Source organism: Lepidochelys kempii, chromosome 8 (genome assembly GCF_965140285.1).
Source record: "Lepidochelys kempii isolate rLepKem1 chromosome 8, rLepKem1.hap1, whole genome shotgun sequence".
NCBI lineage: Eukaryota > Metazoa > Chordata > Testudines > Cheloniidae > Lepidochelys > Lepidochelys kempii.
The window spans coordinates 28372703-28395919 of record NC_136387.1 but is presented as its reverse complement, the minus strand read 5'-3'; the positions used below and the strand labels follow the sequence as shown (position 1 = coordinate 28395919).

General features: G+C 42.3%; 1 protein-coding gene across 3 annotated transcripts in view; it reads right to left on the bottom strand.

The window, feature by feature from the left end:
- Window positions 1–23217, bottom strand: part of TENM2 (teneurin transmembrane protein 2) — a 1082146-nt gene that overhangs the window by 831867 nt on the left and 227062 nt on the right. For all 3 annotated transcript variants that reach the window (XM_073355925.1, XM_073355928.1, XM_073355933.1), the window contains exon 3: window positions 1751–2051. In XM_073355925.1, the coding sequence (XP_073212026.1) occupies window positions 1751–1976 (226 nt within the window). In that variant the 5' untranslated portion in view covers window positions 1977–2051. The remainder of the gene's footprint in view (window positions 1–1750; window positions 2052–23217) is intronic.

The window sequence follows — 23217 nt, the reverse complement described above, 5'->3', positions numbered from 1 at the left end:
TAAGCAGAGGCTTCCCATCACACATCAAGGCGGCAATAATTCCTCTCCACATGGCTCAAGCGCAACAGCTTCTGACATGCATTTCATTTTGGTCACCACATTCCCCAGAAAAATACTAACAAACTGAAAGAAGACCAGAGAAAAGCAACAGAAATAAGGGAACTTGAAAGAATGACATTTGAGGAGAGATTAAAATAGCTAAATACGTACAGATTTTCTAACAAGATGAAAGTCGGGCTATAGTAACAGTCTTCAGATATGAAACATGTGTAAAGCCAATGAGGAAGAGAAAATTTAGAGCGGTACAAGACATTAACAACTAGGTGAAGCGAGATAAAATTAGAAAGAGAGAGTGTATGCTGAATATCAGAAGAACACTAAGAATGTGCTGTAGAGAATAATCTTATGTTGTTAGGGAGATAGGATTCTACTAGAGTGATAGCCTTAAAAGTTAGAGGAGTCCTATGTTAGCGTGGTACTTTACTAAGAGATTTACTTCCTCCTTGGGGGAGTAAGAAGAGAGGACATATTAATAAATTCAAGCTGCATAAATCCACTCAAATGTTACACAATAAACCACATCTAATTCTTCATGTGGAATTGATTTACTTTTTAGCTCCCCTCTATGCAATTTTGGGGCAAGTGGCAATCTAATGAAGCAAAACATTCGGTGAAGTTGAGCAGATCAATGACTGCTCATCTGAAGCTATGTTTACATCTCTCCCCCTCATCCCAAAACACACAGAATTATGCTGTGTTTCACTTTACTAAGACAACTCTCAAAACAGAAGCAGAAACATGTGCAGTGAGGCACTAACAAAGAGAAATATTTTAAGCTATTTCTTAGAGAAGTTTAAATTCTCTTTCGTTCAGTAGAATCTAGATAGATATTTGAAGCAGACAATTTTATATTGAGTAGGTCATTCAAATTGTTAGTGCAAAGAGAATTGTGTAAAGTTGAAATTTAATATGAGTTTTAGAATCTCAGTGAGGTGCTAATATATTATAGCCAATTATTAATTATTTGTTTTATTAAATAAAGTATAAGCCAACTGCAGTGACATAATGAAGCCAAAAGAAACAGCATCCCATTTCTGTGATACATGTTAGAAACAGGGGAGAAAATCCAAGGTACCAGATTAGTAATTACTGTATGCTAATCACAATGTTTTACTGATTTTAGTAATATAGCCAATCAAAGAAACAAAAAGCAACATGAAAATGTCACTATTATGCCTAAAACTAATACAAATGACATACTGTAAGGTTATAATATTTGCCAATATATGACAAATATGACAACTGGTTAGGAGTCATTCGTGCCTCTCTATTTAAAACATGTTAAAACAGTGATCTAGGTTTGCCTCACTTACAGAAAGTGACTTCTGACAGGATCGGAAGCCTAAATGTTCACAGCTTAACAGGACAATGGAAGGAAATGAATTTCCTAATCCGATGAAGTGAGCAGTAGCTCATGAAAGCTTATGCTCAAATAAATTTGTTAGTCTCCAAAGTGCCACAAGTACTCCTTTTCTTTTCGTGGATACAGAAACACAGCTGCTACTCTGAAACCTAATTGAAAATGCAACCCTGTTGCTGCTTTGAAAAGGTAAAAATGACAAGCATTATCCTTTCTCCATTTTACAGGCATTTCTAACGCTACTGGCATGCAGACATACACATTACTGATAGCGGTTATTGTACTGGGGATTATTGGGATCAAAAAAAAAAAGTTGTACATTACACATACCTTGTCTTGGAAACTCATCTGACTCTCGGTGAACTAGGTCAGAAACTCTATTTCCGTAGTGCATTCTGGTGTCATGATCATAGGCCTTCAATGTCTCACTTGAGCTATAGGACTTCTGAGTTGGTACTCGGCAGTCCTCACTGTCCAATGAAGAACTTGTATAGCGGCATTCCTTCCCACACCGACCTCTTGTTAGAGAGCGGTGTCTTCGATCTTTTATATCCATTATTCTGAGTCAGGAAGAAAAATCAACCTTTTCAGAATAGTTTCTCCTTAATCTTGGGGCTAGTCACTCTACCACCTAAAACAAAAAGATAATAAAAAAGAGTGAGAATTGGAGATACAATATGCTGTGACATTTCACTTTTCTTCACTTGTTCAGAAACACAAAGTGGGCAAACTTGATGGAAAATAAGACCTTTATAAATTCCTTATAAACTTAGATAAATTGACTTTAATGGGGGAAAAGAAGAAAAAGGAAATGGATTTAGCTGTAAGTTTTGTTTAATTTAAACTATGCTTTTATTGAAGTTTAAAAACTGGAAAAAAATAAACCTACTGTAATCTTTTGATTTCCGAACGCACTTTGATAATACAAACCGACAGCCAGTTATTAGCTCTTGTGATGAAACAGTATAAAGAAAAACAGATTCAAACCAACTAATTATTTCCTTTTACTGCAGGATGTGGAATGTGGAGTGTCATATGAAATACACAACTAAGATTGAAGCATGCAAGGACAATTACAAACATGAGGCATTAATATTCAGCATTAATGAACTACAATGGTACACATTATATTTTGTGACCATGTGAGTGTACAGCAAGGTCTAGAAAGAAATAATTAAAAGTTTCTTCATTATCTATACAGCCCCCTCCACCATTCCTAACCCCCCTCCATCTCTTTAAAAAAATTAAAAGTGTGTGTTGAAGAATTTCTCAATCTACCATTGCAATTGAGCAAATCTGTATTTACACCACATAAGAAAAAAGACTTTCTGGAAGTCATTTGAAATTGTTAGGCTGCTTGATCCTAAAACAAAATTTGTCTTGGATGCTGAGAAACACTATTTGATTTTATTCATTTATATATGTTATATACATGCACCCTTTACCAAGACGTACTATGCTTGATACAACTGTAAAATACAGACCCAACAATGTCTTTCAGTTGTACCTCCTGAGTTCTCCAAAGGAATTAACTGTTACAGTCCACATTTTTGAACTTAAAGAGGGCTCACACGGCTTCTTTCCATCATTTGTGGAAGTGGATGCCTTCATTTCATGTTACCAAATTACAGAAAACTTGTTTACAAACTGCTGTCTAATTAACACTATGAGCTTTAGCTGTTCACTTTTCAGATTATCCCACGTCTTGAACAGGCTAACTGGTTAATCACGGACATTCCATCTGCATTTTTAATTTAAACATGTGTGCAATTTTACTCATATGAGCAGTGGCCCATTAAAGTCTGATTACTCATGTAAGTAAGGTCATATATGGGCATACATGTTTGCAAGATCAGGGCTTTAGTTTGTAATAAGCTCACCATTGCAGACAAGATGTGATTGGTCAGTGGAGCTGGTAAACCAGATAAATTTCTTCCCAGCATTCAGACACTGACATTTATACTAGTTTTGTTGTTTTCTATATTTTTCTCTCAGGAGGAGGAAGTTAGGTAACCAGGAGAGCCAGCTGTTTTAAGACGCCTACATGTACTTTGCAATCTGTGAGCTCTGAAATATAAAAACATACTTGTCCCCCCGCCCACCACACACACATATTGTTCTTGTTTATAATTATAATACATTACAGCTAAAAACCAATAAACTTTTCCTCCCCAATCCTTTTTCCCCGCTACGTACTGCTGCTACTTGGACTAGAGCTAGTGTATCAGGTTAGACTGCAAAAGTTCAACGAACAGTACAGAAGAACAAGAAAACTGTAGAACATTTTGAATCATCGATCTGTGGTTTGTGTGGCTAAGTGCACTTTTGAATATCTGAATTTTTAAAAACTTGGCAGCATTAAGTCCTCAAACCTGCAGCCATTTTCACACTTACTTAATTTTAAGCACAGGAGCAGTTTCAGTGACTTCAGTGTGTCTACCCACATTTTCCAAATTTAAATGTAAGACTTAAATGTTTGCAGGATTGAGGATCTTCATTCACCACCCACACACTACAACACAATCAAATGCACTACCAGTGCATCACAATTTTAACCACACAAATAGGGTATTGAGGCAGCATGCCTCCTTGTGTAGTTGCAGTGCAGGGCTGGGAGAGCACTTTCCCTGAGCTCCAAAAAACCCTCCTCCACAAGGGGCGTAGCTCCCAGCACTGGTGCACTGTCTAAATTGGCGCTTTACAGTGCTGCAACTTGCTGCACTCAGGGTGGTGTTTTTTCACACCTGTGAACAGGGCCTGCCTACAACATTTTGGCACCTGAGGCAGAGAGTTCAAATGACGCCCCCATGCACCCTCGCTTGGGCCAAAACTTGGAAAGGTCTCAATTCCGCCTTCTTCCTGTTCTTCTGCTCTCATGGTACTGCTCTGCTACCTACCCCAATAATAGGAGAGCTAACAACTTAAAATGCCTTGTTCAAAAATGTTAAGTAACCTTTTCAAACCCCTGAACAGCAAATGTAACTTTTCTTGTCTGCGTAGTAAACACTGGCATTTTTATCTGTTTGAATAATCAAAGTGGTGCTTTCCGGGCTTTCTTGGTTGCAAAGATTTGACCTGCTTCCTGAAGGTCCACAGCCTGGGCCAGCTCATGCTCTATCGAGATGGTTGCAAGGCCGACCAGCCTCTGCTGTGTCATTATGGAGCGTAAATGTGTTTTCATTAACTTCAGCTTGGAGAAGCTGCGTTCTCCACTGGCAACTGTTACAGGAAGTGTCAGAAGTATGCGCAGAGCAACAAAAGCATTTGGAAAGAGGGTGGTCACTTGTTTTGTGCAAATATATTCCAGAACAGCCTTTGGAGTTGATTCTGCTGAAATGTATCTTGAAAGGGCTTTCAGTTCATCACCTAAATCACTCACATCAATATTGCACATGTCATCTTGTGTCAACATTGTCTTTAGTGCCCTGCATTGCTGGTGTAGGTCTTCTTCCGGTATAGTGAGGAGTTTTGGAATATCCTACAACATCCCAAATATACTGCTGTGTTCCTTGAGCTGCATGAAACGTTCTTCAACTGACTGTATTGCACAATCTAGCACCTGGTTAAAGAATTCAACTTCACATCGTTGTTTGGGGTCTCTTATGGGATTATCCCATGCCTCGTCATCAAAATGTCATCTTCGGTGACTCTTGTATTCTTGAATGGGTGGGAAAAGAGCTTCAGTGTGAAGTTCCTCTGCCAACATCTGTGCACTCTTCAGAACATTTTGAAATCCCTCATCTGACCGGTAAGACTGTAGGTATGACTTTGCTTTGTCCAGTTATTCCATTGCTCCAGATATATCAAGGTCAACACCGTGGAGTCTCTTGCTTACAATATTTATTTCAAACAGTAGGTCATGCCACAACACTAAGCCACACAGAAATTTGAAGTTATGTATGTTTCTGGCGATTCCATTTCCCTCTGCCACTGTTCTCCCGTGACAGTTCCTGTCATAGCATTATCCTCCATAATGGCAACTAGGGCATCATCTATCTTCCCAATTTGGTGTTTGATAGGCTTTATGGCCTCCACTCAACTTTCCCATTGTGTGCCCCTCAGTGGTTTCAGTGTCAGAGAGGATGTTCCCAGATGTTGCTTCAAAATTTGCCATCGATGAGTTGATGCAGAGAAAAATATGAATTACATTAAAAAATTCAGCAGTCTCACTAGAAGCTGATGCTGCATCCCTGACCACCAAGTTCAATGAATGAGAAGTGCATGGGACAAAAAAAGCTTGAGGGTTTAACTCTCGGATCTGTGTCTGCACTCCTCTGTTCTTGCCTCTCACGTTGGCACCATTTTCGTAGCCCTGACCTCTCATGTCAGCTATTGCAATTCCCATATCTTCCAAGAAGCACATTTGTCATACCAGCTCCTATAGTATCATCAATGTCATTAAATTATAGAAAATGCTCTCTGACAGTCACCATTGCAGGGACATTTTCACTGGGTCCTGTTGTTGTTACAAAACACACCATCAAGGTCATTTGTTCCGTATGGCTGATGTCAGGTGTGCAGTCCAGAATAACAGACTAATATCTTGCTGACTTCAGATCTGCCACAATCTTGTTTGACTTTTGTTGCCCGTGACTGTATGATCTCATTTTGAATTGTTTTTCCAAGGTAGTAGTGTGTGTACATTTCTTGGGTGGTGACTCTTCTTAGATACTCCTGCAGTACGGCAACAAACTCAGCCATCAGCTCCACAATTTTAAGGAAGTTTCCATTGTTTGGCACATACAGCTGATCTGAAGTGCCACGGAGTGCTACGTTTTGGGTAGCAAGAATTCTCACAATGGCAATGAGCCTTTTCAGAACATTTTGTCAGTAAAGAGACTCTGATGCAATCTTCTCTTGATGCTGATCATCTATGGTGGCCTTTCACCTTAGTCTCATCTCAAGCTCTTTCCTCCTATGGAATGCTCTCTGGTGATTTGCTGCCTTCTCTTGGCATGCCAGATTTCTAGCCGAATTTTTCAGGTTCTTTGTCCCTGTAGAACTGTGACAGACCCAGACCAGTGGGGTATCCAGTAGTCTGGTAGAAGGCAAATATACTGGCCACTGGACGAATAGTTTTCGGTTCCCTGAGTGACCAGAGCAGGGGCTGCCCTAGAGCAATCAGGATCCTGCTAGAACCAATTAAGACAGGCAAGCTAATTGAGACACCTGGAGCCAATAAAGAAATTAGAATCAATTATGGCAGGCAGGCTAATCAGGACACCTGGTTTAAAAAGGACCTCCCATCAGTTAGTGCAGGGGAGAAGGCAAGGAGCAGAGAGTGAGAAGGTGTACTGCTGGAGGACTGAAGAATACAAGCATGATCAGGCTTCAGGAGGAAGATCCTGCAGTGAGGATAAAAAAGGTGCTGGGGGAAGGCCATGGGGAAGTAGCCGAGGGAGCTGTAGCTGTCATGCAGCTTATACAGGGGACATTGTAGACAGCTGCTATCCACAGGGCCCTGGGCTGGAATCCGGTGTAGAGGGTGGACCCGGGTTCCCCCCATCTCCTGATCGGACACAGGAGGAGTTGCCCTGTTCTGTGAGGAATACCAGAAGGGAAGGTCTAATTTGGAAAGGGATCTGGCCTGTCCCCAACACACTAGAGACTGCGGGGATTGTTCTCTGTTTCCCCCATGCTGGCCAGTGAGGAGGTTAGCTGAGTGAATGACAGGTTTGAGCCTCTAGCACAAGGGTGGGCAAACTTTTTGGGCCAAGGGCCACATCTGGGTGGGGAAATTGTATACAGGGCTGGAGCAGGGGGTTGAGGTGCAGGAGGGAATGCAGCGTGTGTGTGGGGGGGGTGTGGTGTGCAGGAACGGGCTCAGGGCAAGGGATTGGGGCAGAGGAGGGGTGCAGGCGGGGTGCAAGGTGCAGGAAGGGGGCTTAGGATAGGGAGTTGGTGGGTGGGGTGCAGGAGGGGTTTGGGCTCTGGGCCGGTGCTGCTTACCTAAAGCATCTCCGTGGTGGCAGCAGCACGCACCGGGGCCAGGGCAGGCTGCTCCCATTGGCCGTGGTTCCTGGTTCCCAGCCAATGGTAGCTGCGTGGGGCAGTGCCTGGGAGGCAAGGGAAATGGACACACCCTCCCCCCCTCTCCTCTGGGGCCCTAGGGACGTGGTGCTGGCCACTTCTGAGAGCGGCGCAAGGCCTGTGGCACCAAGGGAGGCAATCCCACAGGCTGGATCCAAAGCCCTGAGGGGCTGGATCCGGTCCGTGGGCCATAGTTTGCCCACCCCTGCTCTAGCAGAAGCGGCCAAGCTGAGGGCTGCCGTGAACCCTCTGAGGCAAGCAAATCCAGCAAAAAGCACAGGACCCACCGAGGCAGAGGAGGAACTTTGTCACAAGAACCCAATCTGGCCGGAACATTAGACTGGAAGAGTTTGCAACAAAAACAGTATGCAGCATTCTGGGGTTTTGAGTACATAAGCCATGGCCTCGCTACATTGTCACCATTGGGAATTTCATGCCAGTAATGTGTTGGATGGAAACTTCTGTTTTCATTGTCTTTGGGGAACATGAAGTTTTGTCACTTGCTGTGGCCCATGCAGTACAAGGAAGTCCCTCAAGCTACAGCTCAACTAGGTCCACAGTCCTGGATCATCTAGACTTAAGGAACTAAACTCAGCAGCAGCTGTTTCTTGCACCTCCACCACACTCTTCTCCGATCTACACTTCAGGAATGTGCATGGTTACATCCATTTGAGATGGAGATATGGATGCTGCAGTAGCTGCCAGGTCACCTGCACTCTGACTAACTGGAAGATCAGGCATTTCCTCACCACTCTCATCCTCACCGGGGCCGGAAGGCTCACCATGAACATTTGTGTCTATGTATCTCAGGAGGGCTTCTTCCTGCTTAGATAGAAAGCTTCCTTTGCTTTCTTACTTTTTCTTAATGCTGCCCCAGAGGAATGTTTTCTTCTTCTTTCACTCATGACTGCTGTTCTGTGCAAGCTATAGTGGCTCTCAACCCTCAATTGACGTGGACAAATAAGCAGGGCCTGAGTGAGGGAAGATATCAGCATCTCAAGGGCCTAACTGGCTCCTACTACTTCAGTTGACTGCCTGATCTCCTCAAGTGGGTTCAGGGAAGCAGCAGGAAACGGGAAGCTCCCTGAGAAGCTGGTGTTAATCAATCCAGGCTCCTGGGGGTGTTAGAGAGGTACATAAGAGGCTCCTCCTCCTCTCTCTCCCTGCAGCTTTCTGTTATTCCCTCTCACCTTTTCTCCTGCCTGCCATGTCTCTTGTACTCTCCTTCCTCACAGCACTCCACCGTCTCTGTACATTAGAGCAGAGAGAATACATATGCACCAGCAGCAGACACAATTTTCTACACTCTGGGTCCTAGTGGTGCCCCCCCACCTCCAGTCTGGCACCTGAGGCAGCCGCCTCGGTTCGCCTCATGGTAAGGCCAGCCCTGCCTGTGAGCGAGAAAGTTGCAGTGCTGTAAATTGCTAGTGTAGACAAGCCCTGTGTGATCTCAGCTTTCTTGGTTTCACACCAGAGTGCTTATACCACTTTTTCTTTGGTGTCACTTTACTGAATTCTATGGGATGACTCCTGATTTGTATCATAGTGTAAATGAGATCAGAATCAGTCCTACCATTCTAACACAGGCCCAAACCATTTTAGGGTTTTAATTTGAGCAGAGGAGTAGACAGTGATAACCACTCAGGCCCCAGTGATGAAGACTGCTTTGTATGGCAGATCCCTGTGCCTGAACAGATTAGGCTTTGGGATCAGAGAGGTTCATACCCAGAAAAACTGGGAAGATCCTACCAATTGAGAGTAAGAATAGCAAGCATTTTGATTGGAAAACAAACAATGTGCTCATTTTACGATTGGTAGTGAGAAGTAGTGATGATTCACACAACCCTTTGGTCAGTTACTAAGAGGGCAACATAACAGAAGCCATCTGGCCTTTTTCATTACTGAAAACAAATTTGGAGTGTTCACCACTCTAGCTCATCCAAAGAGCACTAAGGATATCTAATGAATTTTTGTTCTCAAAAAGCCTTATTTCAAGCAGCTTTAATTGGTTCCTGCATTTTACACATTTAAACATTTTGATCATCACAGTCTAGTAGTTACAACATCTAGTTTTCACCATGACGACTCTCATACCAGAAGAGGATTTTTTCCCCTCACTGGGAAAGACTAAGCTGATTAAAAGGAAGTCTTCATAATTATTAAATGAATTGAAATAAAGTTGATAGCCTTTATATCAAACAAGGTGGCTGATTTTAACCCCTTTACTAACTTGAAAAATGGCTGACAAACCTACACTATGTTACCAAGTGAAAAACAAACAAACAGGCTGTAGTCATGCCTAGACTTGTTTCCCCATCACACCTAGGTTTGTTTCTGGGGAACAGAAGGATAAAGAGTATGAAAGGGATGGAAAAAGACGTGGGTAATAGAAAGTGAAAATGACACGTGGGACAGGTCTTTGTATTCCTAAAACTTCTGAGGTCCATGTTTTTTTAAAAAAAAAACCAAAAAACAAAAAACAAAACACCACACGTTTCCCCTCAGAATAGTTTCCTTGTTTGCTCGGGGGTGGGGGGAACAGGATAACACAACTAACAGTTATAGAAGTTTGCACTTACATAGTATTTTTCATATGAGGAACTCAAATGATTTACAAAATATTAATTAAGCCTTACAAAAAGCCCTGTGAAGTAGGTATATATTATCCTCATTTTACAGATGAGGTAACTAAAGCACAGAGGGGTAAGTGTCTTGCTCAAGGTCACACAATGAGTCCGAGACATACCCAGAAGTTCTAACTCACAGTTCTCCGCTCTCACTAGTGTTATCTATACAGTTTGATCATTTTATGTAGCATGATAAAAAAAGGAGGAAAATTCACATAATACAAAAAAAAGCTAAACATTCATTTAATAGAATGTCTTAATTTGTGTAGCTGAATAAATCCGTGAAAAGGATTTAAAGCTCAAACGCAAGCTGGTCATTGTAAACATTTCCTAAAATTTGCCTTAAGAATACAAGTACTTTTCCTGCATAAAAAGAACGATCAACTGCTGCAGTGCTGATAATAAAGATGGAAAGAATCATTGCAGGATTAATACAATACAGTTAAGCATACTTTAACAATTTTGTATAATCATGTCAGAGAATATTTTTGAATCAAGAAACAATTTTCTAAATAATTTTTTGACTAAGACCTTGATCAAATTAACCAACATTTATAAGAGTCAGATGGATCTAAACGCCTGTGCAACAAATGACAGGATATTAGTTATTTAATTGTTGATCATTCGCCTTTTTCTGTCAGCTCCTGGGGTGAAATCCTGGCCCCAATTAAATCAGTGAGAGTTTTACCCTTCATGTCAGTGGAGCCAAGATTTCACCCCTGGTTTCTACAAGTCTCTGCTCACCTGGCTATTATCCTATCTTGCTGAATGTACTTTCACTAGCACTTCAGTTCCTTCAATACTTGTTCACTCGCCCTCTGCTTTCAACTCACCCTCATCCCCCTCAATGTTCTCTCAGACACTTCATCCCAGGGTTCAGCTTCCTTTACTATGCAGCCAGTTCCCATATGACACGTTTCCCCTTCCCAGCATCCTATCATCCTCCTCTTGTATGCCCTGCTGCCAGCACAGACTCCATGGACCAGATTCTAAACCCAGCTCAAGGTAAATCCAGAGTGTATTCAAGTGTTTGGAGCTGCTCTGCTCTTACACCATAATTGGGTCCAGACTCTCCAAAAGTGAATTTAGATTCCCTCCTAATTCCTCTCTGCTGCCTCCATTCTATACCAGATGTGACCCAAGGACCTCTTGATGACAAATGGCAGAGGGCACAGTGATACATGAGAGTTACAGGTATCCCTGGGGTCTGGTATTTATATTTTAGCTCCCTAAAGAGAGAGTCACATTGTTTCTACTGAAGGCCTGTATCACACTGATCATTATAATCTTTGTGAAATGTACATACAGATAATATGGAATAAGAACACAATTTCTAATATATTTACATGAGGCCTTCTAGTTAAAGTCAGATCACCCTGAAGTAGTGTGCCTTGAGACTGAGTCCACCACAACAGAAGGTGGGAGACACTTCTCTCTATGGTTAACCAATGTATATTGCGTGTCCTACCACGGAAGTCAATTTAGCATTTGACTCAGTGTGCAATGAAGACATTGCGGAGGAAAGAAATTAGCAGGTAGGGCAAACACCTTGTTTGTTTTACAGGTGAAAAAAACAAAGGTTTGGTCTAACATATCTAGGGATTCAGAAAGATGCCCAGTCAGTCTCCATCTTGGGAGACAAGTTGCCAGAGGTCTTGATCTCATGAAGGGGTTGGAAAAGGTGGTCTCAACTCTCCTGGTTGAGAAGGGAAGAACTCTATGGGAGCTCTATGGGAAGAACTCTGGGTAAAGCACTACCATATTAGACAAGAGGGCATCTTATTAAGTAAGTTTAGGCTCTAGAACGCACGCTGATTTTATATGGAATCCTTTTCTCCAATATTTCTTTTTGCTATCATTTGAATCCCTGTTCTTTGTTAAATCAACTTATTCACATTTTCACTGTAAACATATTCATGTGTTGTGTGTCTAGGTGTGAGGTGGGGTCTAGGGTGTAACTAGTAAGCTGCAGTGTACTGTTCCTTTGGAACAGCCATCTGGTAATTTTGAGAGCGTCCAGTGGATAAGCAGCTCGGCACTCCAGGGGGATGCTCAGAGGACTCAGGGATTGGAGTGTATCTACTGCTTGGCCAGGGATGTCAGGGAGAAGGCTCCCTCATAGTAAGGGCTCATGGTAGTGCAACTGCCATGTCTCCCAAGGTCACGTTTTTGAGATTAGTTTATATTTTCCAAATTATATGTAGTCCAAATTTTCTAAACATTTCAAACACTGAAGTCAGCCTGGCCAAATTGCAAACACCTGATGCTCCTGCATACACTGTGTATTTGCACTTATACCTATTGCATGAGTGCAACAATGCACATGACAAAATGGCACATACACATATCAATCTCTGCATCCACCCCTTTAATATTACCAAAAATAACCTTTTCCTTCTTATTCCCCCTGCTAAAACCCATCCATATACATGACTTGATTGACTCTCTTGGACTAAATTTAGCTTGCTCTCTTCCAGGCTCCCCGCATTTCAGTTCTGTCCTGACACAACCTCCTTCAGTTTTGCTAGTTTTTTTCTCTTCTCTTTGCTCATTTGTGTGCCTTTATTCATGCAGACTAACAAAGGCTCTACCATCAGAGCACCAGAGAAAATAAAAGTGTCTACATTTCATTCCAATTGTAAGCACTCACTCACTTATATTTTAGTTGAAGCTTTTTTTTTTTGGCCAGATGAAGAATCCATGAAAGACCAGCTACTCCTGTACCCCAGATCGTAAGGGCTCATAGGCACATTACAACTGGGGGCTCTAATGCAATATCAGGTCTTCATTGAAGAGACTGTCAGTTACAATACACATCAAAACTCACCTAATGTAATGAGCATACAAAGAACTAAGGGAAGTTACTAGGCCTTAAAATTTTAACCAGATGTCAGAACTGATACTGCTTACTACACTTACATTATCCTCCCTAGGTTTAGTCCAATGTGCACACTCTTCCCCCTCCCTTTTCTCTTAAATACTTCCTTCCGAGCCACTTCTCTCCTCATTTTCCTCCTCAAGTTGTCCATACCCTTAATTAAAAGAACAGCCATGCTGGGTCTTGTCTTTGTTGGCCTTTAATAGCTTTGACCATATTCTCTGGGGCAGGGATTTATCAGATACTATTTAGTGCCATAAATTTAATCAGAATAAAATATTGGAATAAAAAGACTGATTAAAAAGGAATTCTTAGATTTCAATAGAATAAAGAATAAAATACCCACTTACAAAAATAAATTGAGCCCATTCAACTTGGCTTTGAAAGCAATGAAAACCCTGCACAAAAAATGCCTTTAGTGTATATAAGCCATTAACCACATTACTCCGAGTTTTCTGCCCTTTATACACATAAAATTTATCAAAAAACAACAGAATTTCCTACTGGGATCCCTCATTCTAAAGGTTCAAGATGGTTTGACTAGAAGTTAAAGGGAAAAGAAAGAAATGGAACACAAGGGAAAGTAGTATTACTAAGCCACATGATGAATATGTTATATCTCAATAGAATTTTTTTCTAAATCAGATTTGCTAAAAAGAAGTATTCCCTATATTTTTAAATTCTACATCACTTCAAATAGCATTGATGGTATGGATTATGAAATTCAACATAGGCATCAAGGGATTAAACACTCAGTAGTATGAATTTGACATTGACATAGATGTTTCTCAGACAGGAGAGCAACAATACTCTGCATTTTTATTCCATCTTGCAGCCAAGGATAATGGAGTACTTATGCAAATTAAACTGCACATCAGTGGATACTACTTAATATAACCATTTTACAGAAGTGTAAATTGTAGCCCAGAAACCTAAGCAAGTTTTCCAGAGTCGCACAGCAAGTCAGTGGTAAGAGCCAGGAATAGAATCAAGGTGTTGCTGCCCAGACTCCCATTCTAACCAAAAGAACGAACATTCCTTCCCAAGATATAAGATTTGCTTCCAGCCATATGAAAAGTGTATGGAAAAAAGTAAAGTAAAAACATAGGAGGTTACTATGATTAGAAGGAGTATCATATTATAAACTTAAGCAAGCAAACAAACACCTCCAGTAAGTCAGTGGTTCGCTCTGTTACAAAGCCTGGAAGAAAGCAAACAGATGCTAATCATGAAAAATCTGTCCAGACATTACAGCAGGAGACGAGCACAGCTCTGAGTAGGAGGCAGTACAGAACCATACTGCTGTAGAGAAAACTCTGGGAGCAATGTACTTCAAGAATTTGTAATGCCTCCTGGTAGTGTAGGGGAAATGCAGCTGCTTCACGTACATTCCTACAGTGCAGAGAAGTTGGCAGCTATGGGCTAAGGCCATCAGCTTCTTTACTCCCCATCCTGGTATTCTTTATATATTAGTACCCAAATCGGCAGTAGCCCAAAGCAGCCCTTGTGCTTAATGATGTGAAAGAACTTTAAATATGGAGATCTACTGCATAGGAGATGCAAACACTTTCCCTGCTTCCCCACACCATAGCTTGGAAAATTCATCAACTATGACTAGGACAAATGATGATAGTTTATCTATATCTGCTTGATTGCATTCAAGTTCCTATACCATACCTGACCTAAGCTTGGTTAGAAGAAAAGGAAAGACACAAGGCATCATTGCTTCCAGCAGTTAAGGACATTTTCAAACTCTCACCACTTAGCCCCTTGTAAAGGAAGATCAACTAAGGTATGTAACTTTTATTCAGACTCATTAAGAGCTCCTTGCTCTCCTCTACCATCTGAGATAATGAAGAGCAACATGGACCCTTTTTCATGTGGTTTCCAGCTTGGATTGCAACACTGAGTCAGATCCATCAGACAACTCTCCTATATGGCTGCCAGCTCCAGACTGGTCTTCAAACCGTTAGATTCTATCTACACTACAGCCTACGTTGGCATAACTTATGTTGCTCAGGGGTGTGAATAAACCAGCACCTAAGCAACGTACATTACACCAGCATAAGCACTTGTGTGCACAGCACTATGTAGGCGGGACAGCTTATCCTACCAACCTAGCTTCTGCAGCTCATAGAGGCGGTTTTATTATATTGATGGGAGAGCTCCCTCCCATTGGCATAGAGCATTTTTACCAGATGTGCTGCAGTGGTGCCCCTGCATTGGTACAGCTGCGCTGCTGCATGTGTATAAATGCCCTAATACAAAAGGCACTTGAATTCCAGACACCCTGGGCTGACCCACAGTGTGTCCATGTCACCTCAGCGTTTGAAGGCAACAAATGTGATTATGCCAGAAAGAATGTGTCCCTTGTCCAACTTATCAAGACCTGAGTTCAGGGTTCTGTGTTTTTCTTCTAAACACCTGCCTATTAGATGGCAACCTCATGAATACTTAGAAACAGTGTTAAGATTTGCATCCTTTGAACTATTCTGCTTAGGGGCTAAAGATATCATTACCTCTTGTAACAGGGAACCCAGAATTAAGAAATAATTTTAAAAAACCCCTATATTTGCAAAGTATAAATCTACATATACTTTGTATTCTACTATACCAACCATGTAGGTTATGTTTTTGAATACAAGAGCCATTAGACATATGTAGTTTAGTTTTGATTCTTCTGTCAATAATGGGACACAACGTATATTGCACAGAAAGGGAAGCCATGTTATTTAAAGAAATATCACACAGTAACACCAGGTTTGCTTTCAGCTCAACTATCAGGTTAAAAATAATAATAAAAAAAATCTCAAATACTTCTCATTCCAATACCAAACTCTATTATGCTTTCTACCCATTGCAGAACTTTTTCCAACATTAAAATTGTTTAAGAGTCAATCGATAAATCTTTTACAATTTTAAGGTTATGCTGTTATTAACACTGGAAAAAGATCTAGTGATACAGATATAATAGATTGTCTGTAAAGCAAGCAAATAAAATGAAGCCATGATGAAAGGTTACTAAGAATAAATGTAATGCACAGTAAAAAAAGCATTTGTAAAATGGCAAGTTTCTCCAGTTCTAACATGGGAGAAGCATTCAGTGGGAATATACGGGAGTGACTCACTGTCAATTCCTACATGCAGGCAGAGTGCGGATGGCCAGGAAACATAAGAGGAGGTTACTCACCCTGTGCAGTAATTGATGTTTGAGATGAGTGTCCTTGTGGGTGCTCCACTCCAGGTGTTGGTGTGTCCCTGCGCCTTCGCTCAGAGATTTTTACAGCAGTACTCGTACCCGTCATGCACGTGCGGCGCCTGCTCTGAGTGTACCTTAATAGTACGCGTGCACAACCGGTCTCCTCGGTTCCTTCTCTACAATGGCGGCTACCCCAACTCCAAAGAAGAGGGGAGGAGGGTGAGTAGTGGAGCACCCACAGGGACACTCATCTCGAAGAACGTCAGTTACTGCCCAGGGTGAGTAACCTCCTCTGAGAGAGAGAGAGAGAGAGAGAGAGAGAGAGAGAGAGAGAGAGAGAGAGAGATAATGTCCCTGTGGTGCTCCACTCCAGGTGACTTAAAAGTAGTGTACCTCAAGGATGTAGGGACTTCGGATTTGGTAAGAATGTGGTAGATAATACAGCTCTGCCTAATTGTGTATCAGAGAGACAGCCTTGAGCAAGGGCATAATGCTTAACAAATGTGTGTTCAGAAGACCATGTAGCCACTTTACAGATGTCAGCCAGAGGAACTTTGCATAGAAAAGCCACAGAGGTAACCACAGATCTAGTGGAGTGAGTTCTGATGCTGGCAGGAGGTGTAACTTTCTTTATCTGGTAGCACAGTCAGACACACTCAGAGATCCAGTTTGAAAGTCTCTGGATAGAAATAGGTGTCCCTCTGGAGTGCTCTGCAATGGAGACAAAAAGTCTGGAAGAGTTCCTAAAGGGCTTGGTACTATCCAAATAGAAGGACAAAGCCCTGCATACATCTAATGTATGCATTGTGGATTCAAAAAAGGTTGTTTTTTTGTAGTTTGAGAGAGGAAAAAAAGACAGGAAAAATGTTATTTAAGTACTACTGGTAACAAACTTTACAGGGAAGGTATATGAACAAATGAAGAGAAAGTCTCTAAGAAGTCTGCTGAGCTCCGTCTCAGGTCAGGGACAGTAGAGAAGGAACTGAGGAGACCGAAGTGTACGTGTACTGTTAAGGTACACTCAGAACTGGGAGGCAGGCTCTGCATGTGCGTAAACGGTACAAGTACTACTGTAAAAATCTCCGAGCAAAGGTGCAGGGACACACCAACACCTGGAGTGGAGCACCCATAGGGACACCTCTCGAAGAACCACCGATACTGTTATCATATAGCCATAAAGACTACATAGCAAGCAGCTGAGCTGTTTGCACACCATGCAACACACAAGTACAGCAGTTAAAAAGAAATACCATGTAAATGAAGTGACACAGTGTAAGCACCACCAGGGAGTAGGGAAAATGCAGAAACAGAATTCTAAAGCAGAGACACCATAAGAAACACACAGTTAACAAAAACAGCAATCAAAGTTCCCAAGACAAGCTCTTACTTTCCAAACATGTCATTTCATAGTGCGGACTTCGAAACAATTCTTTAAAACTAAAAACCAAAAGAAAATAACCCAGCAGCATGTGTCATGATGGCACCATCATAAATCTAAAGAACAGCAGACAATGCATAAAGGAAATATATAACCCAAAACACCCAAGAGTCCACCTTTTCAACAGTCATTACAGAGTTCCAATTTCACATAAATCAATTCAGACATATTCTTCAGTTTCCATTGAGAGTCTTTACAGCAGCCCTGAAGCACAGTATTCATTTATGCTCTTCCTCTATGGGCATGTGGACAACAAACAGTTTTTCATTCATATATATTGTATACATGACCAGTTTGAAAAATTAATTTGTTTACAATAAGCTGTTTTCGCTTTAACTATTACCATTCATTTCAGAATTTAGTACGGACAAGGAGAAGAAGTGTAATCCTGGTCCCATTGAAATCAACAGCAAATGAACCTCCTGCAATCTCAAAAGCGTGGAGGGATCTTTGGCTGGACCAGCAGGAAAAAGGGATAGTGGCTCCTTTAAGGATCCCCCACTCCGCTGAAGAAGAAGAGAGGAATGAATGAACTGAGCTGATGGATTGGCCAGTGAGGATCAGTTAAGACATTGCCCCCCATGCACCCAGGGGATGGTATATAAACCTTGTCTTTCTGTTATGAGTCCCCTCTGCACTCAGATTAGCAGCTCCTCTCTTCTCAGCCCCAGGATTAATTTTAGCTTGCTGAAACTCCTTTTGTTAGCAGCCATTGTTACTGGAAGGCAGCAAAAAATAAATAAAAAAAAATTGCAATGCTGTTGTGTGTTCGGGAAACTCGCATCTGAAGATCTCTTGTGAATGTAGCTAAGGAGATCAATGGGCTCCTTCATTTCCAAGTCTCCCTTAAAAGTTTGCTTGCAAAAAAACTGGCAGAGAGCTCAATCTCATTCCCAAAACTCCAAGTTTAAATCTTCAGAGTAGCGAGTTGCTAAATGTCAACCATGTCTTTTACATCTTCGCTGCTGAGACCTCAGTTTCTCACCCACCAAAAAAAGCCAACCTTTTTCTGACTCCATCATACTTATGCATCCTGTTGTCCAGTTGTGCTGATACAGTGTCTAATGGGCTTGAAAACCTGGAACTCAAACTTTTTTTTTGGTGGGGTGGGGGAGAAAGAGGGGAAATCTGATGACATTTCATTCTTTGCAAGTTCATCTGCATTATTTTCTTCCTTCAAGAACACTGTTCTTTGAACTGCGTGGATATGCCTAACATTTCAGCCTGTGAAGCAGCAGTCTCCTCAATGGAACAAAACACAGAAGAAGTGTTCATTTGCAGGCTCTCAGTTTCCAATTTAAATTTGTGTGCTTTCTTGATCTCGTCTACAGAATCAAAAAACACCCTCAACCTGATTTTGTAGTGGATCAATTACCTTTACCCAGGCTGGCCATCTGGTTGTGTGCTTTGCCAGTCTGATGTAATGCTAATGTGTTTTTTCAACACATGCAAACTACTAGAAGTCGAAATGACAACCCCAAAAAAACAACAACAACAACAACTTGGGGAACCACCATGGCAGGAGCTTCTCCAATGAGATTCAGTGAGTGGGCACCACATGCGATGAAAGATGCATACTGATTTACTTGCTAAATTTGATTTTGAACACGTTTGTATGCTGCAGCCATATTAGCATTCTCCCCTGCAATGACAACAGGGCTAGCAGCCATATTTAAACCATCTTTTTTTCAGTTTCTCTAAAATAGCCTCCATAATACCCTGGGCTCCTTTGGTGTGGATTTCAGTGAAATCCACAAAACTCTGAATGACCTTCACTTCATCTTTCAAAATCTGAACATTAACACCTGAGGCATTTGTTCCATTTGGGAAAGGTCTGGAATGCAATCACACATAACAGAGAAGTAGTTAGCTTTCTTAACCTTGTTGAAAATAGTCTGCTGTACTTTTCTTGATCCTATAATAAAATAATATTGAATTTGGTTTAATAAGTACATCACCATTGCAATACCAGAATTAATAGCTTCCACATGACCTTGCAACATACTATCATACCTTGCAAGCAATTCAAGTAAACCTAAAGAGTTACCATTACGATAATGGTCTAATTTCTCAAATGAACATCTCAAAGCTAGTCACTTCTCACCCAAGTACAGCAAATTATCCAAGAGATGAAAAATACTCTGCCACGTGTAGGGATGCCAACTTTCTAAAAGCACAAAACTGAACACCCCTGCTCTGCCCTGCCCCTTCCCAGAGGCCACACCCACTGCTCGCTCCATCCCACCTCCTTCCATCGCTCCCTCCGTCACCCCACCCTCACTCACTTTCACCGGCTGGGGCAGGGGGTTGGGTGCGTGTGCTCTGGAGTGGGGCCAGGAATGAGGGGCTTGGGGTGTAGGAGGGGACTGGGGCAGGGGGTTGGGGAGTTGGAGGGGGTACGGAGTCCCAGCAGCGCTTATTGTGGCTCCCAGGAAGCAGCCACTGGGTCCCTGTGGCCCCTAGATGCCTGAGCGGCCAGGGAGGTTCCATGGGACCACGCACTGCCCTCATACCCGCAGGCACTACCCCTGCAGCTCCCATTGGTTGCGATTCCCGGCCAATGGTAGCTGCAGACCCGACACTCGGGCAGGGGCACTGCATGGAGCCTCCCTGTGCCTATGGGCCGCAGGGATCTGGTTGCTGCTTCCAGGAGCCGCGCAGAGTCGAGGCACGTAGGAAGCCTGCCTTAGCCCTGGCCCCTGCTGCATCGCCGACCAGACTTTTAATGGTCGGTAGTGCTGACCAGAACTGCAGGGGTCCGTTTTCAACCTGGCAACCCTAGCCACATGTCCATCTGAATCTGATAGCAAGTCTGCATATCTTTGTCTGCTGTGCGACTCATTAGCGTTCCGATGCCAGGGTACCCCTCAGGTCTGGGCCAGTCTCCAGCACTCAGCCAGGCCTCTGCTCTGCAGCATCTGGGTTTCAGTGCATCAGTCTGGATTTAAGAGACCTTAGCTGAGCCCTGGATAATCTGCCCCTTCCAGGGTTCATCAATCAAGCAGAAATTAAGTAATCATAGATGAGATGTCCTGCAGGCGGAGTACAAGTTCAGAGGCCTTCAGAGGGCTTCTTTAATGCATTGGGCCCCAACAAGGCTCACAAGCTAGTATCCAAGAATAATGGCATCATAAATGCACCCACAAAAAGTCCTCCTTTCTATGGTTCACAAAGGAACAGGAGGAATTTGTCTGGAAAAGCAAACAAGTGAAACAGAATAAGGAGGCAAGAGTCACTGTTGGCAGATATACAGGCTGTGTGCATAATTCCCCATTAGGAATTCTGACCAAGAACCACAGTTTTAATACTTGCCTTCCTTTGCATTTGCTATGCAAAAAGTTTTGCTGTACATTAACTATGTGACCATTTTCTATCAAAAAGGAGCTAATAATTCATGCGCAGCCAATCAGCCAGATCTTCCTTACCAAAGGCAAAATTCTGTCCCAGGTTTTCAAAAACTGAACTACTTTCAGTGCCCATGTGCATAACAGCTGCCTGTTGGTTGCTAGTACAACTTTCAGTCCCAGAACCAATGCCTTCAGCACACACCCACCAAAGTGAGCAGTCTCACTAGCTAAGGAAGGCCCAGAAGTGGAAGTAGCAGAACCATTCATGGATTGTTCACCAGTAGCACGATCAAACTATGTGAGTGTTAAGCAGCTTTGTAGACCACTCACACTTGGATCTTTTTTATAGATCTGTTGCAGCTTGTGGTTTTGAGCACTACTCTTGTGCTTGTAGGTATCATAGGGAGGGGGGAAAAACAGTCAGTTACTTGAAGAATTCACCCCACCACACTCTTCATGAATCAATTGCTAGGTTTGGTACGATGGTGGCTGTAGGTAAAAGATCTAACTAATCTCAGAAATGGAGTGTAATCAGGTAAGAGGACATAAGCTTTCTGTGAAACTCAGAGCTATATCAGGTGAAATCAATGAGCTAGCGCCCAGGAATGTGGATAAGTTCGACTGAGGTCAAGTGAAGTGAGGCGTCACAGAGGAGCATAGGGACCTACAAGAGTAAGAAGTGAAAAATCAAAGCCAAAAAACCCAGGGCCCTTTACAGAATGTTTGAAGCCCCCCCCCCGCCCATTCCCTCCCCTCTTTGCACAGCCCTGAGAGGGATACTCACTATCTTTTAAAAAGGCATAGTTGCAGCCACGTGTATGTGGACTACCTCACAGCCCCTCTGCAGACCTTGTGTCCAGCTCAGACACAATAGGTCACCAGAGAAGCCATCTGAGTCAAAATTTTCTGCTGGTATAAATTGGCACAGCTCCACCGAAGTGAGTGGAACTGGGCCAATTTACAGAAGCAGCAAATTTGGCCCTATGACTCCTAAACTCTTATCTTTACATTGTCACCTGATTGGGAGGCTGATTACCAGTATCTTAATACTTCCTCCAATCTCATCTGATACCAGAGAGAACTGCAACATCATTTGTGTCAACCCAGTATTCACATCTCTGCCCATATCTTGGATGCCACTCTCAACTGTATCAGATCTTCCCCTTCAGGTGTCTCCCCACTGCCGCATCCTCCCCCCCTACTTCCATCCCCAGCACTACCAAGTGTGGATTCCCCAACATGCCTCAGGACATTCTTCCTCTTATTATTGCACCCTTTACCAAGGAACCCAGAAAACAGCATAACATCCCTATTTTTCCCCCTGTGTAATGAACATTTTGGGCCAAGTTCTGCACTATGTACAGAACTTGCCTCTTCATCCTCTCTGGTAATTCTATATTCGATTCCTGATCACTAGACAGATTATGGTTCAGCTTTGGCCTTTTCCTCTTTAGAAAGAGAGAAGACACAGCACCTGGTCACCTGGCTCCTTAGACATTTGCCCTATGATCTTCCCACTACTTTTCCTAGTAGCCTGATCACATTTTCCTTAATTCTTCTTAAATTATTCCATCTGTGGTCTCGCCCTGATAGGTCTCTCATATCTTCTTTCATGTTCATCTGAATTGGAGTTTGTTAGGATATAGATATTCAGGCCTGTCTGTAAAAGGCCTATACTCTAAGAATTTAGGTGTATTCTTATCACTTAGCAAGTTATAGAGGTATAAAAGAAAGAATCAAAATCACTGTCTGCCGGTGTAAGGGCCTTCTCTTACTGTGACAGTCTGAGGCCCTGTGCTTAGGCTAAGATCTTTGGCTAAGCAATAGAGGCAGCCATCAGCTGGGAAGCAACCGGTCACATCCTCACATTCCAAACTAGTCACATTGAAATAAGATGCTATTGGGCTGTTAGGAATACAATCCTGTCCTGACAATGCCTATCGCCTCCATAGAAAGGGAAGTGCCTGGAAGATGTAAAAGGAAACTTAGTTTGACAGCATCCTGTCTGGTAAGAACTCACTTATCAATAGCTGGGATGTGAAATCCTCATTTCTGTGTTTGTTCTATCACCGTAGTCCCCATTTCCCCATTGTTTGTCTGTATAATCTCTGTCTGGTTCTGTGATTGTTTCTGTCTGCTGTATAATTAATTTTGGTGGGTGTAAACTAATTAAGGTGATAGGATATAATTGGTTACATAATCATGTTACAATATGTTAGGATTGGTTAGTTAAATTTCAGGAAAATGATTGGTTAAGGTATAGCTAAGCAGAACTCAA